This window comes from Euphorbia lathyris, chromosome 6, assembly GCF_963576675.1.
Source record: "Euphorbia lathyris chromosome 6, ddEupLath1.1, whole genome shotgun sequence".
In the NCBI taxonomy this organism is placed as follows: domain Eukaryota; kingdom Viridiplantae; phylum Streptophyta; class Magnoliopsida; order Malpighiales; family Euphorbiaceae; genus Euphorbia; species Euphorbia lathyris.
This window is the reverse complement of record NC_088915.1, coordinates 87,841,798-87,860,715: the sequence shown is the minus strand read 5'-3', so window position 1 is coordinate 87,860,715 and position 18,918 is coordinate 87,841,798. Positions and strand designations below refer to the sequence as shown.

The following is an 18,918-nucleotide window of genomic DNA, read 5'->3' as shown; positions in this document are numbered from 1 at the left end:
TACAAAAGATTAAAGACTTCACTTTCTTTATTTTTTACACACACTACACTCAATATTAAGTATTTATATATATATATATATATATATATATATATATATATATATATATATATATATATATATATATATATATATATATATATATATACTACTTCACCATTCCAATTGCACAATTTATTTCATAAATAAAAAACTAAATCCATACTAAACCCATACTACTACTTTGACATTTTTAACATATATGACAAATAAAAACCAAACCCCATACAATGACTTTGACAACCCATACCATCACATGTCTTTCTTTATTTAATTTTTCTTTATTATTTTTTTATTTCAAAATTAAGTTTATTAATTTTTTTTAACATGCTCCCTTAAACTTAATTTTCCACGACTCCCAATTGAGCTCTCAAATGACTGAACACATCATATTTTAGCAGCTTCGTGAAAATGTCTGCAATCTGATCTTGAGTTTTCACATACTTCAGCTTCACCTCCTTCTGCTCAATGCATTCTCGAATAAAATGATACCTCGTATCAATGTGCTTACTTCGATCATGAAACACTGGATTTTTCGCTAATGCCAGTGCAGATTTATTATCAATAAAAATCTCCGTTGGATCATTTTGACTCATCTGAAATTCTTTTAGCAATTTCCGGAGCCAAATCGCATGACACACACAAGATGTTGCAGCGACATATTCAGCTTTGCAGGTAGATAACGTCACGATCGGTTGCTTTTTTGAACTCCATGTGAATGCAGTATCACCCAGAAAAAATACAAAACCAGTTGTACTTTTTCGGTCATCCTTGTCACCGGCCCAGTCACTATCACTGTACCCAACTAATTTGAAATCATCAGATTTTGAATAAAGTAAACCCAAATTAGTTGTACCTTTAACATAACGGAGAATTCTTTTTGCTGCGTTCCAATGTGGCACCGTTGGGGCTTCCATGTATCGACTTACTAAGCCGACTGCATAAAGAATATCTGGTCTCGTACATGTCAAGTATCTGAGACTTCCGACCAAGCTTCGGAATAATGTCGGGTTGACTCTGTCTCCACCTTCATCTTTTGTCAACTTGATTCCACATTCGACTGGCGTGCTGACGGAATTACAATTTTCCATCTTAAACTTCTTTAAGATCTCCTTTGCAAAACCACTTTGAGAAATAAAAATTCCGTCGTCATTCTGCTTCACTTCAATGCCAAGATAATATGCCATTAGACCAATGTCAGTCATCTCGAACTCACGAGCCATTGTATTTTTGAACTCTTCAAACATCTTAGGATTGTTCCCTGTAAAAATGAGATCATCCACATACAAACAAACAAGTAACATATCTCCATTTTTCACCTTTGCATACAGGGCATATTCATGTGGGTATTTGACAAAACCATTTTCTTGAAAATATTTGTCAATGCGACTGTTCCAGGCTCGTGGTGCTTGCTTAAGACCATAAAGTGCCTTTTTCAATTTTAGCACTTTATTTTCTTGACCTTTCACAACATATCCAGGTGGTTACTGGATATAAATTTCCTCTTCCAGATATCCGTTGAGAAATGCGGATTTCATGTCCATTTGATGGATTCTCCACCCGTGTTGAGCAGCTATAGAAATTACCAGTCTGATACTCTCCATTCTGGCAACAGGAGCAAAAACTTCATTGTAGTCAATTCCGGGTCGTTGACTGAACCCTTTCGCCACCAACCTTGCTTTATATCGGATAATTTCACCGTTTGCATCTTTCTTTGCTTTGAACACCCATTTAACTCCAATGGGTTTTTGACCGGCCGGAAGTGATGTCAGCTCCCATGTTTTATTTTTCTCGATTGAATGAATCTCCTCTTCCATAGCTTTTCTCCATTTTTCATCTTTCATTGCTTCTTCTGGATCTGTTGGTTCATCATTAACAAAATGACAATAAAGAGTTAATTCATCATCGAGATTTCTTGTTACATCATAGAGATCTTTAATAGGTATGAATTTTTTTGGCTTTTCCGGGCGGATGTTCATCTGAGCTGTCTTCATTACTCGAGGATGAACTCGAACTGGTTGAGCTTGCTGATGTCGAACTGGTTGCTGGTGTTGTGGCTATGACTGTGGCTGGTTCTTCCTGATCATTGTCTTCATCCATGAACGGATAAAAACTGTAGCTGTTTTCTTTTTCACCGGTCCAGTCCCAAACTGCTTCTTCATCAATGGTGACATCTGTTGAGCGATTTCCGCAAGTGCACGGTATACGCTTGTAGTAATAAAAGATATTGATCCCACAGTGAACGCTTTTTTAAACAAAACTTATTTATAATCGGTTAAATTTACTTTTAGGTTTATGATATGGAAAAATCGTTTAATCGGTTTTGGTTTTGAAATAGCTAGAATGAGAATTAGATTAGAGTATGAAGATGTTAGAAAATATATGATTTAAGAATGAATTTGCAAAACAGGAACGTTTTAGTACTTTTAGAAAAGTAAACAGGTATATTTGTTTGCATTAAGCAAAGAAACAACTTTAAACTTTGTATGAATTATAAAGATGAAATAAATGACGGAACCTCTAATTAATTGGCTTTGAACGCGACAAAACCCTTTCGGGATAGTTGCCCTTAATAAAATTAAAACTCTTTCGAGATAATAATTTGCCTAAGTGTTCAACAAAGTTTCCTTGTAAAGATTTGAATTAAATACGTTTTAATGAAAACACCAGCATCAATCCACTTCGGCTCATTTACCAAAGTGCTGCATAAAAATCTATCGAATAGAACGGATTTTATTAGATGAAATATAAATTGATACAAGTTTACAGAGAACATGGAGCATTGAATTCTTCGACGGCGTGCAAGTGAACGGGTTGTCAATCCTTTCCTTGGGTTTCGTTCGAGTTTGTCAGGCTCAGGGGCGAATCCTCTACTCAATCTTCTCGTTGAATCTTCGTAATAGAGACTGGGTCGGTCTACTACCAAAATGAAAACTAAACTGGAACAATGTCTAAACGCTACTGAATTTGTTATTAATTTGTAAACAATGTGTGTACATCATATTGCTTTTTACAGAATCTAAATCTAACTTATGAATCACTTGATTCGGAATTTCTGCATAAATTCTACACTAATCTCTTTCTTCTACACATATCACTATATGTCATTATTCTCTCATCAACTCTCCATCAACTCTTTATTTATAGATGTTGAAGAGTCTTGATCGAAGTGTCGTGTCCGTTGCGAAAAGACGTATCCGTTGTGGAGAGTCGTATACCTTGTGAAGGGACGTATACCTTGTGAAGGGACGTTCTTATCCACCCGAACGATCGCGTTCCGTCGAAAACGAAAGTGTGTAACTAGGCTTCTAAATCTCCTGCTCGTACCGAGATTTATCAAATTCACTACCGAGAATGGGGGAGCATCAATTGTACTTCGGACGAAAGGGAAAAGTGACTGGCGACGTGTGTCGCGACCGTGAAAAGGGGAAGCCGCGGTCGCGGCACGGAGCTTTTTTCGTTTTTCAGCTCTCGTTCGTTTCCTCGACTTGGCGTTATTAATTTTCATCATCTTCGACTCCTTTTGTAGGGCTTTTCTTCTATTTTTGAGCTCTATTTACTCCTATTTGGATTTTACCAAATATTTATGTACCTTGCATGAAAGAAACATATTCGAGAGTAAAAGCATTCTAAATAGGTATAAATAGCATAAATTCGTAGCAATATTGATGTAATTATTGATGATATTTTAGGTATATTTTGGGCTTAACAAATCTCCACACTTAATCTTTTGCTAGTCCCGAGCAAAATTTCACTGAACTAATTCTCTAACTAATCTCTTTATAAAAATAAAACATATATCTCTGTATTACCTTTTAAATTAGTTAAGCCGAAAAGACTAACTTCACATGGCAAATTTATACGCAAAATATCAAACTAACTTAGTATAAATACGATATATCATTCGTCTTGTATTTCCAATTTTGAATTGAAGCATTCGGGACAATATAAGCACGCATGTTATTGAGTCTTTCATCTCAAGGCATTTCAAAGCACAAAATTTCCTTTCCCAAACCTAAACTAATATATAAGATATATTAAAATGAATAAGTACTTGATTTTAATTTATTTGCTTGGTTACGCCCGAAATAAGGGTGGTTTCAACCGTAACCTTATACGCTTTTACTATTACTTTTTTTCTTTTTCTTTGTGTTTGCTTAAGAGGTACCGACCATGCCATGGGTGGACGCAATCGTTACTTTAAACTTATACACGCTTATTATTTATTTAAACGTTCCTTCCATACCTCGATTGTGATAAGGGTGGTCGCAACCGTGGCCAAAAGTAAACGGTACTTAAATTTTATTCCCTTTCATACCTCGATTGTGATAAGGTTGGTCTCAATCGTGGCCAAAAGTTAAGAATTCAACTAATTGATTAATTAATATGAATTATAAAATTATAAGTTGGGAAAAAGAAAAATAGCACATTCATCCTATATTGATTTAAAATTCAACATGTATTATGGCTAAAGTTTCCTTAAAAACTTCAATTAGTTTTAATGTAAGACGAAATCAAACCGAGCTAAAATTTGTTAGTTCAATTTAATGCCTATAAACCTAATTGAAAACTTAAAATAAGATTTATTGTATCATGAATTGCATGATATAAAATTAGAGATTGAATAAAGAAATTTTTTTTTACTTAAATACATTCACTCGAGACAATTTTTCTTAAAATCGTATCGGAGATTTGTGAAAAAAATTTGAAAAATAATATTGTCCGTATAGAAATATTATTTCTATCGATAATGATAACCTAAAAATAATCATAAAAACTTATATGATTAACTTTAAAAATATATGAAAATGTTAAGTTATTGTGAAAAATGTTTTGCAATATATATATGTGTTGCATTTGCATGAATATCATTCGTTGCATTTATTATTTTGTTTTGCAAAATAATATCTTTGTTGAATTTATTCGTATTTCGTATTTATGTAGAAATTGATATATGTATGTCTCCTCCCACACTTAAATTGGACCATGTCCTCATTGGTGCAAAAATAATGGAGAAAATATAGAATACGAAATAAGGCATACGAAACAAAGATGTAAATTAAGCAAATGAAACATTCAACATAAAAAAAAAAATTGTACCAAACATAATAAAAGGAAAATGTATCAAACATATAACAAGATAAAAATTAAAAAATAAAAAAAAATGAAAGGAAAACAACCTAAGCATAAGGTGGTGAATCGGGAGGTGTAGGTGACGTCTCCATATTGCGGCGTCGGAAAAAGGAAAGCATCCGATGCCGAGTCGATCGATGTTCACGCCTCAAAAGGTTGAGGGTGTCATTCATCACCATATTGTTTTCAACCAAATCATCAATGCGTAGATTCATTGAGCGATTGTTGGAATTGATTTGGTCCAAAATCCTCCTCAAATCTACCGGATCATCCTCCGCTTGAGGTGCTTGGGGTTGTGCTTGAGCCGGTGGTGCATCCTCCTCTCCTTCCGCATCTTCGTCGCCTTCGGTACCTACAAATTGTGAACTTGAAGCGCCACCACCCATAGTTCCACGAAGATGGGCAATACGGGTAGCATAGGAAATAAAGACGGGAGGTCCTTGGGGAAGCAATAAATGAGCTCGCTCAAGAGCCGAGATGTCCAAAAGCGGAACATACCCACGGTAGGTAGACATGTCATAGTCGGCCAATTCACCCCGTGCTCCCAACACAAGACCGGTGATAAAATTACAAAGAGGGATTTGAATTGTACTAGCCCTCGAAGCACGGAACAAATTGTCAAACATGATTCCAATACTATCAATCCTCAAACCTTTAAGCAAACTATCCAAAACATACAAATCCCGAACTTGGACCTTCGAACTCTCAACACGACCAAACAAGGAGAAACTCAAAAATTTGTGAAAGAAGAACACACAATTGTCCTTAATCAACTTGCTTGAAGTGTTTTTGGAATTAAAATAATCTTTATCCGAGAGAGTTTGCCAAACAGCATCATTATCAAAATCCTTAGGCTTATCGTAAAAGTCAGAAGTAGGGAATCCAAACATATTTCCCATTGCTTCATAATCAATGGTATAAGGTATACCATTATTCCTAAAAGAAATTGAAGTTTTCTTCTTGTTCATGGATAAAGTGACAAAAAATTCCACAACATACTCATTAATACGCGGGAAACGCATATTAACGAACTCTTGCCAACCCAAAGCTTCAATAAAGGCATCAATTCGAGTAGAGAAATTTAATACTCTTACCGAATGGAAGTCTAAGAAGTGCATATCCATAAATTGGCGGTCGGCTTGTGAAAAATGTTTGAAACGAGAGGCTTCTTCCTCCGAATAGATGTCAAAATAAGCTCCGCATTGAATCCGGAGGCGATTAGCTTCCGTAACAGCGGGCTTGTTACCAACACGCTTTGTCCTAACCATGGTGATGGTATTTAGGGGCTTATGGTATGAGAAAAAGAAGAAGAAGAAGAAGAAGAAGAAGTGAAAGAGAAAGACCTAAGCTTGAAGATGAGTTTGGGGTTGTGAAATGGAAGTGATTGAAAATAGGAAATTGGATAGAAATTGGAGTGAATAAATTGGGAAGATAAAAAGTAGATTTTTGGGGAAGAGTTTAGAGTAAGGGATTGGGTAAAAATAGAGGTGATGTGAGGTGTTGTGTAAGAGGTAGGGTTATATAGGGTGATTAGGTAAGTGAATAGGTAGAAATAGAATAGGAATAGGCAAAAATATTGGCAAAATCGGATTTAATAGGGCAATCTGGACGCGTGTCGCGACCGCAAATGGCATAGCCGCGGCACGCGATTTTCAGGCAATTTTTTGCCCTGAAATCGGTCCAAACCTGCTGCTCATACCGAGAATTTCTTAATTCTCGGTAGAGAATTGGTTGAAATAGCCAAATTTGGTTCCTTTTGACTTGGTTTGTGCATTGTTTTTGTTGAAATGGTTCCTGAACTTAATATTAATTGTTCCTGTACTAAAAAACGTTTAAATAAATGACATTAATTGCAAGGAAAACCAAAGGTTTTACCTTAATAAATTGAATTAAAGTATAATAAATTGATTTATGAGTAATTAATGAAACTTAAATGTTCATTTATGCATATAAGTTAAGAGAACCATATTAAATGCATAATAAGTGCATGTTAATACATATTTAACACATGAATTAAAATGATAAAAAGATAACTTAATTTATTGAAAATAAATTGAGTTAAAAAATAAAATTTTTTTTTTGGTAGAAAAGGAAAAGAAAAACGAACAACAACAAACTACCCAGGAATTAGCCTAGGGAAGCTAACCCCAATCCTATCTTCTAAGAGAAGATGAGAGATGAAACTAGGGGAAACAGGAAGGGTAGTAACGCCTAACGTCCCTTCATGGCCCGCCGCCGCCAAGCGATCAACAACACGATTCTGCTCTTTAAAAATGTGTCTGAACTCAAAGGAGGAGCAAAGCCTTATAATAGCTTTGATGAGGTTGCGACTGTTAAGACCCATAGAATGATTCTCAGAAATCATTTTGATTGCTTCCAAATTATCAGACTCCACAGAGAGCCTCTTAACACCCAGCCTTTTAGCAAGATTGATTCCAGTAAGAATAGCCCAGAGCTCCGCAGAAAAGGAAGAACCCAACCCTAAATTCTGGGAGAACCCAGAAAGCCAGACGCCCCCTACATCTCTAAGCACACCTCCAACCGCAATCTTACAGTTACTGAGGCAGGAACCATTAGTATTCAGCTTCACAACCCTCTCTCTTGGCCTGCTCCATCCCACGAGATGGACATCACAACACTGAGAGGCTCTGGCAAGGGACTCTCCTTTGAAACTATCAATAATAGAGAAAAGTTTTTTCGAGAAGAAATCAGCTAAGTTTGTCATAAAAACAGTTTTATCTCCAAAAATCTCCTCGTTTCTCCATTTCCAAACTTGGTGACAGATAATAGCAAAGAAAATGTCACCATGCTCCATGTATGGAAGCAACTTTCCTCTAACACCATCAGAGAACCAGTCGACCTCAGAATGTGCCATGAAGGAAGAGAAAATATGGTGTGGGAGAATTTTCCTCCAAACCTCTTTACTATTAGAGCAATCTCTAAGAGCATGGCACAAAGTCTCAACATGGCCTCTGCATCTACTGCAAGCTCCAGAATCAGCCAAGTGCCTTCTGTGCCTATCCGAATTAGTAAGAAGCCTGTCCTTAACGCCCAGCCACAGGAAACTCCTAATACGGAAAGGAACTTTAAGGGTCCAAATCGACTTCCACACATCCGAGGGAGGATCAGATCTAAAGAGAGAGAAAGCTTCAAAGGCCGATTTGCAAGAATAAACTCCATTGTTAGTCAGCGCCCAACAGTGCCTATCCAAGTCTTCCTCTTGATTACTCACCTTCACTCCCCGCATTCTAAGGAGAGTCTCAAGGCTAAAGAAAGTATCAAACTTTGACCAGATCCAGTCCCCTTCCGAGTCAACCACATCGGCAATCCTCCAGTTGCGTATATCACTAGGCGGGGGGGAAGAACACACCTCAATTAACGGTTTATCCGCAATCCAGTTATCAAACCAGAAACTAATGGACTTACCATTCCCCACCTCCAGGCCAACTCCCGAGCAGAACTCATCAAACACAGTACTAAGTCCTTTCCAGAGGAAGGAACAATTAGCAACTCTCTCTTTCGGGCCCCCGAAGATTTTGTCTTTCCGATACTTACCACAAAGGAGGCGAACCCAAAGAGAGGAGGGGTTTTGCCACATACGCCAAAGGAGTTTCATTAATAAAACTTTATTATTGTCCTTTGCTTTCCTAATACCCAGACCCCCAGAATCTTTAGGCTGGCAAACCTCACTCCAAGGCACAAGATGGATCTTCCTGCCCTCCACAGCTTCCCCCCACAGGAACCTACGGTTAATCTTGTCAAGATCATTAAGCACAGGATCCGGAAGCTTATAAGCCTGCATGATGTGATTGGGAGCAGCACAATTAACAGATTGAATTAACGTGAGGCGGCCAGCGAGAGACAGAGTCTTGGCTTTCCAAGTGGCACACTTTGAATTAGCTTTATCCAAAGTCTCTTTGAAGTAGCCTTTAGACACACGCTCACTATGGAGGGGAACGCCCAGATACTTCCCAAGAGAATCAGTAAGAGGAATACCTGAGAGATCACTTAATCTCTTACAGACTCTCTGATTCATATTCTTAGAGCACATCATCCTAGATTTCTGGATATTAAGCTTCTGCCCAGAGGCCGAACAAAAACAATCCAGAATATCCATAATGACTCTCAACTGCTCCTCATTACCCTCAAGAAAGATAAGGACATCATCTGCAAAGAATAAGTGAGTCACCTGGGGACAGAAGCTGTTGATCGCCACAGGGTGGAAACTCCCATTATCAATCGCATCCTGAATCAGGTGAGAGAGCCTCTCCATAGCAATAACAAAAAGGAAAGGGCTCATAGGATCCCCCTGACGGATTCCTCTGCCCGGGGAAAATTCCTCCGACATATCCCCATTGACCATAACTTGAAACACAGGAGAAGAAATACATACCTTAATTAAACTTCTCCAGCTGTCCGGGATTCTAGCTCTCTCAAGGCTCTCCATCAAGAAATCCCAATTAATTCGATCATAGGCCTTCTCTAAATCCAGCTTCAGAGCCACAATGCCTTTCCTCCCCTTCCTAATCTTCATCGTGTGGACCATCTCTTGGGCGATCACCACATTATCCATCATTTGTCTACCAGGCACAAAGCTACCCTGATTCTGACAAATGATCGCAGGAAGAATGCCACGGATTCTATTAGCCACAATCTTTGTAACAGTTTTGTAAAGAACATTACAAAGACTGATAGGTCTCATATGCAAAAAGGAAGAAGGCTTATCAATCTTAGGAATCAGAACCAGGAGGGTTCTATTAACCAGCTCAATATCCTTCGAACCACTGAACACCCCCAAGACAAAATTATAGATGCCTTCCTTCACGACATCCCAATGCTTATGGTAAAAGCCCGCCGGAAGACCATCAATCCCAGGAGCTTTAGAAGCCCCAATGCTGAAGATAGCTTGGTCAATCTCTTTTCGAGAAATAGGTTGAAAGGCCTCTTGACTACAATCCTCACTGATTAAAGGAAACGTAGCAATAGAGTGAGCCCTCTCCAAAAGAACAGGTTCCTCTTTGAACAGCTCTCTGTAGAAATCCAGGGCTAAGTTCCGAATAACCTCATCTTCATAAACCCAATCACCATTAGAATCCTTAATGGCCTCAATTCTATTTCTCTGCCTTCTGATCAGGGTAGAGAGATGGAAGTATTTGGTATTACGATCCCCATCTCTAATCCAGTTACAAAATAAAATTAAACGTTGATAAATATGTGGAAAAAATAAAAAAACACATATTTAGTTCAAGTGAATCTTTTTAATCTTAATTTAAGTAAGAAAAAGTAGAAAGTACCCATATGAAATATGCTAAGTATAGATAATGGATCAAATGGATAAAAATTAAGAATTAAACTAAATAAGATTTTTATTATATAAACATATGTACAAAATAATGAAAACAAACCAATAATCAAAACAAAACAAAATATATACAAAAAAAAACAGAAACTATTCTACATATTCATCCATATCTAACGGGATATTTCTGGCCTTAATACGATCAATTTGAAACTGCACGAAAGTTTCACGTTCCGGTGCAGACAAAAATTGAGGCCTTGCTCGAAAGACACGTTTCACAAGTCCTTCGCGCTCGAGAAATTCATAGTCAATTGTCGGGAAGAATTCATCTTCACTCCAGGGAACATCAATAGTACCCTTTGAACCGAGAATTATTCCACAGATTATATTGCCGAACCTAATCTTCTTATCTTTGGATCGAGAAGCGGCGACAAGACCTTCCATCAGAATTTTGGAAGAATCCACTGCATTGCCCTGGAATATATCTCCAAGAACATACAAATCTGTGTCACGGACCACACTACTGAATGTGCGCCCGAATAAACTGTGACACAGAAATTTATGTAAATACAGCATGGAGTTGGAGCGAAAAGAGTGATTATAGGCGAGTTTTGAATTGAATCGCCAGAATCCTATAAGCATTCTCCAAATGTCCGAGGATGTCATGTCTCGTCTAGGATGACGTTTGATTGTATCCCTCGGGGGAAAACCAAACCAAGCATGCAACTCGGGATAGCCAAAAGTGAAGATTTCGCCTTCTCGACGAAAACTGAGACGTACTCGTCGTTTATTAGTAAAACGCATGGTACAGAAGAATTCGAGTATCCAGTCGCCTATTATTGGAAATCGCATTTGGGCGAATTTTGTCCACCCTAAGCGCTCCATATAGCAGCTCATGTCCTCAGTAATGCCTAATTGGTCGTTAAGGAATTCATCTATATACAACATTCCGATGAAGAATTTGTAACGGTGATTCCAATAACGCCTACCTTCATCGTGGTTGAAGATAGGAAAAGGCGCCCCATATCGCTTGGATAAGTCTGGGCGTTTGTTGATTGAGGCAGCATTGTGCCTAGGTGATTTGTATTTGGTAGGCATGGTGCAAAGTTAGTGTAACTTTAGCAAAGAACGGTGTTTGCGAAGAAAAATCAGAGTTCTGACAAAGATGAAAAGAATTGGAACAGAACCTGAATCCTTTAAGATTAATTTATAAGAGTTTAGGATGAAAAGAGGTATTGTTTTAATTATGAAAAGGTATAATTTGTACCTTTCTGGAATGAAGAAACTTAATGTTTCAATTGCCAAGAGGTTCGTCGAAAGGGTGAGAGTGTTTCAGGCCTGATAGTGCAGGAAATACGCGTGACGCGACAGCGAATGGCAAAGCCGCGGTCGCGACACTCTGATTTCCTTGATGAAATCAGGCATCAAAGCCACCTCCTGATTCACGGTAGAGAATTTAAATATTCTCGGTATGATCAGAGAAATCCGAATCAACATAGACAATTCTGAAACAGAGTATTCTCGGCAGGGAATTTCCAATTCTCGGCAGAGAATTGCCTTAAACTACAAAATCATCCTAATTTCCTAAAAATTAAATCTAAAATCATGAAATAAAAATATTTACATTACTAAATCATAACATAAAGTAATCTAATCATAAAAATGGCATTTTGAAATAAAATAAAATAAAATAAATAATAAAAAAAACAAAAACATAAGAAAAACAAAATAAAATGTGCAAGAAAAACTGAGTAATTTATACGTCAGATAATCTCGTTACGAACGGAATTTCAATTTGTGAAATATTTTCGTAATAGATTTTACATCGATTACCATTAACTTTGAATCGAACTCCGTTAGGACCTTCTAGTTCCAAAGAACCATAATCGAATGTTTTGACGACTAAATATGGTCCTAACCATCTAGACTTAAGTTTTCCTGGAAATAAACGAAGTCGTGAATTAAATAACAACACTTTATCCCCAACATTAAAGTGTTTAACTCTAATTTTGGCATCGTGCCATTTTTTCACTTTTTCTTTATAAATCTTTACATTTTCGTAAGATAGATGACGCAACTCATCTAACTCATTTAAATTGAGCAAACGTTTCTTACCTGCTTGATGTAAGTCAAAGTTAAGTTCTCTAATAGCCCAATAGGCTTTATGTTCTAATTCGACTGGAAAATGACATGCCTTACCATACACTAAACGGTACGGAGTCATTCCTATTGGTGTTTTAAACGCAGTACGGTATGCACATAATGCATTATTAAGTTTAGAAGACCAATCTTTTCTAGAAGATGAGACCGTTTTCTCGAGAATCCATTTGAGTTCTCTGTTTGATATCTCTGCCTGACCATTTGACTGAGGATGGTACGGCGTTGATACGCGGTGGCGTACTCCATATTTTTTCATAAGCGTTTCAAAACTCTTGTTTATAAAATGAGCACCACCATCACTAACGATAACTCTTGGGCAACCAAATCTACAAAATATATCGTCAAGAAAATTAACGACAACCTTAGAATCACTCGTCGGGGTTGCAATTGCTTCAACCCACTTTGAAACATAATCAACGGCAACTAATATGTAAGTTTTACCATTGGAAGGGGGAAAAGGTCCCATGAAATCTATTCCCCACATATCGAAGACTTCAACTTCTAATACGGTTGTGAGGGGCATCTCATCTTTCCTTCCTAGATTTCCTGTTCTTTGGCACTTATCACAACGAGTAATAAATGAACGGACATCTTTAAACATCGTAGGCCAAAAGAAACCACTTTCAAATATTCTAGCTGCTGTCTTGTTAACTCCATTATGTCCTCCATAAGAGCTAGAATGACATTCTGACATTATGGATTCAAATTCATTTTCACCAACGCATCTCCTAATTATCCCGTCACCACAAGTCTTGAACAAAAAGGGATCTTCCTAAAAGTATTGTTTAATATCGAAGAAAAATTTCTTCCTTTGGTGGGAATTTAATCCTTCCGGAACAATATTGGCTGCGAGGTAATTAGCAATATCTGCATACCAAGGTGATATAAAACTTTTCATTTGATAGAGATGTTCATCAGGGAAATCATCTCGTATACCGATAGTTTCACCTATAGGACCATTTTCATCTTCAAGTCTCGATAGATGATCGGCGACAAGGTTTTCAACTACCTTTTTGTCTTTAATTTCTATACCAAATTCTTGCAACAATAAAACCCATCTAATTAGACGTGGTTTTGCATCCTTTTTAGCAAATAAATATCTTAATGCTGCATGATCAGTATAAATAATAACTTTCGAACCTAACAAGTATGACCTAAACTTGTCACATGCAAAAACTACGGCTAACATTTCTTTTTCTGTTGTGGTGTAGTTTAATTGTGCACCAGACAGTGTGTGACTTGCATAATAAATGACATGAAGTTTCTTATCCTTCCTTTGACCTAAAACACATCCGACAGCTAAATCACTTGCATCACACATGATTTCAAAGGGTAAATCCCAATCGGGTTTAGCAATAATAGGTGCACTGACTAAAACAGTTTTCAATGTTTCGAAAGCTTTAACGCATTCTTCATTAAAATCAAAGGTTGAATCTTTCATGAGTAAATTAGTAAGTGGTTTGGAAATTACAGAAAAATTATTAATAAATCTTCTGTAAAAACCAGCATGTCCTAAGAATGATCTTACTCCCTTTACAGTAGTTGGAGGGGGTAATTTCTCTATTACTGAGGTTTTTGTTCTATCTACTTCTAATCCTTTTTCAGAGATTTTGTGACCTAAAACAATTCCTTCGTCAACCATGAAATGACATTTTTCCCAGTTTAATACCAAATTTGTTTCTTCACACCTAGACAAAACTTTATCCAAGTTTTCTAGGCATGAATCAAAAGAATCTCCATAAACCGAAAAATCGTCCATAAAAACTTCCATGATATCTTCAATGAAATCATTAAAAATCGCAGTCATACAATGTTGAAATGTTGCAGGTGCGTTACATAGACCAAAAGTCATTCTTTTATATGCAAATGTTCCGTAAGGACATGTGAAAGTTGTTTTATCTTGGTCATCCGGGTAAATGTATATTTGAAAGAATCCGGAGTAACCATCAAGAAAACAGTAGAAAGCATGACCAGCTATCCTTTCGATCATTTGATCAATGAAAGGAAGAGGAAAATGATCTTTCCTAGTTGCTTTATTTAAATTTCTATAATCTATACAAACCCTCCAACCAGTGGTGGTTCGCGTAGGTATTAATTCACCTTCTTCATTCCTTACAACTGTTATGCCTCCCTTTTTAGGTACACAATGGATTGGACTAACCCATTCACTATCCGAGATAGGGTAGATGATTCCATTGTCCATAAGTTTAGTAATCTCATTTTTTACTACTTCTTTCATGTTCGGATTTAGGCGTCTTTGCCTATCCGCTTTAGGTGGCTTATCTTCTTCTAAGTGAATTCTATGCATTACAATACTTGGATTAATACCTTTTAAGTCTGAAATTTGCCAACCCATACTTCCTATCCTATTTCTAACAACTTCTTTCAATTTCTCTTCTTGAACTTGTGTCAACTTGTTAGAGATAATTATAGGTAGAGAATCGCCTTCGCCTAAGAAAGCGTACCTCAAATGACCTGGTAATTCCTTAAGTTCTAATTTAGGTGGAACTATAATCGAAGGCGGAACTGGTCCATCTTCTCGAATTAAAGGTTCTGGGTCCTTATCTTCTAGTTCCTCACTCATTATAGGTTCTATTATTTCTTCTTTCTGAACAATGTCATTTACACATTCTTCAATTAAATCAAGTTTCATACAAGCGAAATCCTCCGTAGGATATTTCATCGCTTGATTCATGTCAAACTCAATCTTATCATCTCCTATTCGTAAAACTACTTTCCCTTCCGACACATCAACTAGAGCACGTCCCGTGTTCATGAACGGTCTACCAAAGATTAGCGGACAATTTACGTCATAAGCAAAATCTAAAATAACGAAATCGGTAGGAAAAATAAATTTGTCAACTTTAACTAAAACATCCTCAATTATACCGTATGGTCTTTTAGTGGTTTGATCCGCTAATTGTAAAACCTTGTTGGTACGTTTGATGTCTTCTTCTAAACCTAACTTATTAAATATAGATAATGGCATCAAGTTAATGCTTGCTCCTAAATCACAAAGACAACTGGGGAATTCTATATCTCCCAATTTACACGGAATGGTAAAACATCCGGGATCTTTGAGTTTTGTGGGCAAATTGCTTGACACAATCGAACTGCAATCTTCAGTTAGTGAAATGGATGAAATTCCTTCCCAACTGATTTTCTTTGAAATTAAATCTTTGAGGAATTTACCATAATTGGGAATTTGCGTAATCGCATCCATAAACGTTAAATTAATATGCAAATTCTTAAGTTTGTCTAAAAATGTTAAAAGTTGTTTATCATAGTCCTTGTTGCGGACTTTGTGTGGAAAAGGTGGTTTGGGTACAAAAGTTTTTGTACTAGAGTCAATCGGTGCATCTTTTTGATTTAACGTATCTTCTTTGGGCTTTGGTAAATCAGTTCCAGGTAAAGTCGAATTTCCGGGCATTTCCGGACCTAAGTAATTTTTCCCTGAACGAAGAGTGATAGCCTTAACATCATCTTTTGGATTTTCTTCCGTATGGCTTGGAAGACTTCCCTCTTTGCGGGATGGAATCGATTTAGCGAGTTGTCCAATTTGAATCTCCAAATTATAGATGCTAGATGATTGGTTTTTAATAAGCTGATCGAATTTATTCTCGACCCGTTTAGAACCATCGTCGTGATTACTTATTTTTCCGCTCATCGCATCAATGAATTTGTCGATTTTAGAAGATAAGGTGCTAATCGTATCTCTTGATTGATTTTGATAATTAGTAGTACGATTTTGATTAGCATTAACATTATTATTGTTATTATCTCTCCATTTAAAGTTAGGATGATTTCTCCATCCAGGATTATATGTATTGGAATAAGGATTATTAGTTTGGTTTTGCCCTTGGACAAAATTTACCTGTTCAATTTCACTCATACCTTCGTAATCCACATCCGTTCGGATTGGTTGACCATTAGGATCACACGGTGCCATAAACCTATCAATTTTGTGCGACAAGGCAGAAAATTGGGCTTGCAACATCGCTACTGGATCAAGATTCACTATACCTTTAACTGATGATGTTGTTGAGGATGATGGTTTCGCTGATGGTAGGTGTCCACGTTCCGCGGGCCACATACTGCTGTTGATTGCCATTTCCTCCAAAAGTTCTCTTGCTTGGGCAGATGTTTTCTTCATGAATAACCCTCCAGACATAGCGTCCAATGAACCTCTAGTTGTAGGATTTAGTCCATTATAAAATGTTTGCATTAAAAGTTCAGCGGGCAATTGGTGGTGTGGGCATAAACGTTGAAGTTCTTTAAAACGTTCCCAAGCCTCATAAAGAGTTTCATTATCATTTTGAGAAAAAGATGTTAACTCTTTAATGACTCTTGCGGTTTTTGCTAAAGGGAAAAATTTTGATAAAAATGCTTGGGCTAATTGCTCCCAAGTCTCAATTGATGCGGCTGGCATAGAAGTTAACCATTATTTGGCTCGATCCTTCAAAGTAAAAGGAAAAAGGCAAAGATTGATCGCTTCCGCAGTCACATTTGGTATTTTAAAAGTGTCACAAATTTCTAAGAAATTTGTCAAATGGGTATTAGGATTTTCGTTAGGTAACCCGTAAAACGTTACATTATTTTGCAACATGTTAAGCAACGCAGGCTTAATTTCAAATTGATTTGCATTGATTTGGGGTCTAACTATACTGTTTGTTACACCGGCCACTCCTGGCCTAGCGTAATCCATAAGTGTGGCCATTACTTCTGGCTCGGTAATTTTTAGTTTTTATTGGGGTTTGGTTTTTCTTTTTCTTTTCTCTCTTGTTCTTTTTAAGAGTTCTTTCAATTTCTGGGTCAATAGGATCTGGTGACGTGCCCGAACTTCGAGAACTGCGCATGAACTTGAAATTTCGCACGAACCGAAACTACCTACAAAACAGAACTTGAAAAATAAATAAGTTAGTAATTGAAAATAATTAAAAATATAAAAGTTTGAATAAGTATGAATAAACCTAGATTCGTAATAAAACACGAAAAATTTAAAATTTTGTCAAAAATTTTAGCGTGTCCCCGGCAACGGCGTCAAAAACTTGTTGAGCGATTTCCACAAGTGCACGGTATACGCTTGTAGTAATAAAAGATATCGATCCCACAGGGAACGCTTTTTTAAAGAAAACTTATTTATAATCGGTTAAATTTACTTTTAGGTTTATGATATGGAAAAATCGTTTAATCGGTTTTGGTTTTGAAATAGCTAGAATGAGAATTAGATTAGAGTATGAAGATGTTAGAAAATATCTGATTTAAGAATGAATTTGCAAAACAGGAACGTTTTAGTACTTTTAGAAAAGTAAACAGGTATATTTGTTTGCATTAAGCAAAGAAACAACTTTAAACTTTGTACGAATTATAAAGATGAAATAAATGACGGAACCTCTAATTAATTGGCTTTGAACGCGACAAAACCCTTTCGGGATAGTTGCCCTTAATAAAATTAAAACTCTTTCGAGATAATAATTTGCCTAAGTGTTCAACAAAGTTTCCTTGTAAAGATTTGAATTAAATACGTTTTAATGAAAACACCAGCATCAATCCACTTCGGCTCATTTACCAAAGTGCTGCATAAAAATCTATCGAATAGAACGGACTTTATTAGATGAAATATAAATTGATACAAGTTTACAGAGAACATGGAGCATTGAATTCTTCGACGGCGTGCAAGTGAACGGGTTGTCAATCCTCTTCTTGGGTTTCGTTCGAGTTTGTCAGGCTTAGGGGCGAATCCTCTACTCAATCTTCTCGTTGAATCTTCGTAATAGAGACTAGGTCGGTCTACTACCAAAATGAAAACTAAACTGGAACAATGTCTAAACGCTACTGAATTTGTTATTAATTTGTAAACAATGTGTGTACATCATATTGCTTTTAACAGAATCTAAATCTAACTTCTGAATCACTTGATTCGGAATTTCTGCATAAATTCTACACTAATCTCTTTCTTCTACACATATCACTATATGTCATTATTCTCTCATCAACTCTCCATCAACTCTTTATTTATAGATGTTGAAGAGTCTTGATCGAAGTGTCGTGTCCGTTGCGAAAAGACGTATCCGTTGTGGAGAGTCGTATACCTTGTGAAGGGACGTATACCTTGTGAAGGGACGTATACCTTGTGAAGGGACGTTCTTATCCACCCGAACGATCGCGTTCCGTCGAAAATGAAAGTGTGTAACTAGGCTTCTAAATCTCCTGCTCGTACCGAGATTTATCAAATTCACTACCGAGAATGGGGGAGCATCAATTGTACTTTGGACGAAGGGGAAAAG

At 36.8% G+C, this 18,918-nt stretch overlaps 1 protein-coding gene and 1 non-coding gene across 2 annotated transcripts; one reads left to right on the top strand and one right to left on the bottom strand.

The window, feature by feature from the left end:
* Positions 1–380: 380 nt before the first annotated feature.
* Positions 381–2,139, bottom strand: LOC136233805 (uncharacterized mitochondrial protein AtMg00810-like). The gene is made up of 2 exons (XM_066023493.1): positions 2,037–2,139; positions 381–1,501 (listed from the first exon to the last, which is right to left on the bottom strand). Exons 1-2 carry the CDS (start codon positions 2,137–2,139, stop codon positions 381–383), a joined length of 1,224 nt encoding a protein of 407 aa, XP_065879565.1.
* A 14,733-nt stretch (positions 2,140–16,872) lies between these two features.
* On the top strand, positions 16,873–16,979 carry LOC136234297 (small nucleolar RNA R71). Its single transcript, XR_010691188.1, has one exon. It is a non-coding gene; the product is annotated as a small nucleolar RNA R71 (small nucleolar RNA).
* Positions 16,980–18,918: the final 1,939 nt, after the last annotated feature.

Excerpts from the sequence above, each read along its gene's own strand:
- LOC136233805 (XM_066023493.1), bottom strand. The coding sequence starts at position 2,139 with ATGGATGAAGACAATGATCAGGAAGAACCAGCCACAGTCATAGCCACA. Across the intron at positions 1,502-2,036 it reads CAGTTCGAGTTCATCCTCGA|GTCAAGAAAATAAAGTGCTA; the intron begins GTAATGAAGACA and ends ATGTTGTGAAAG.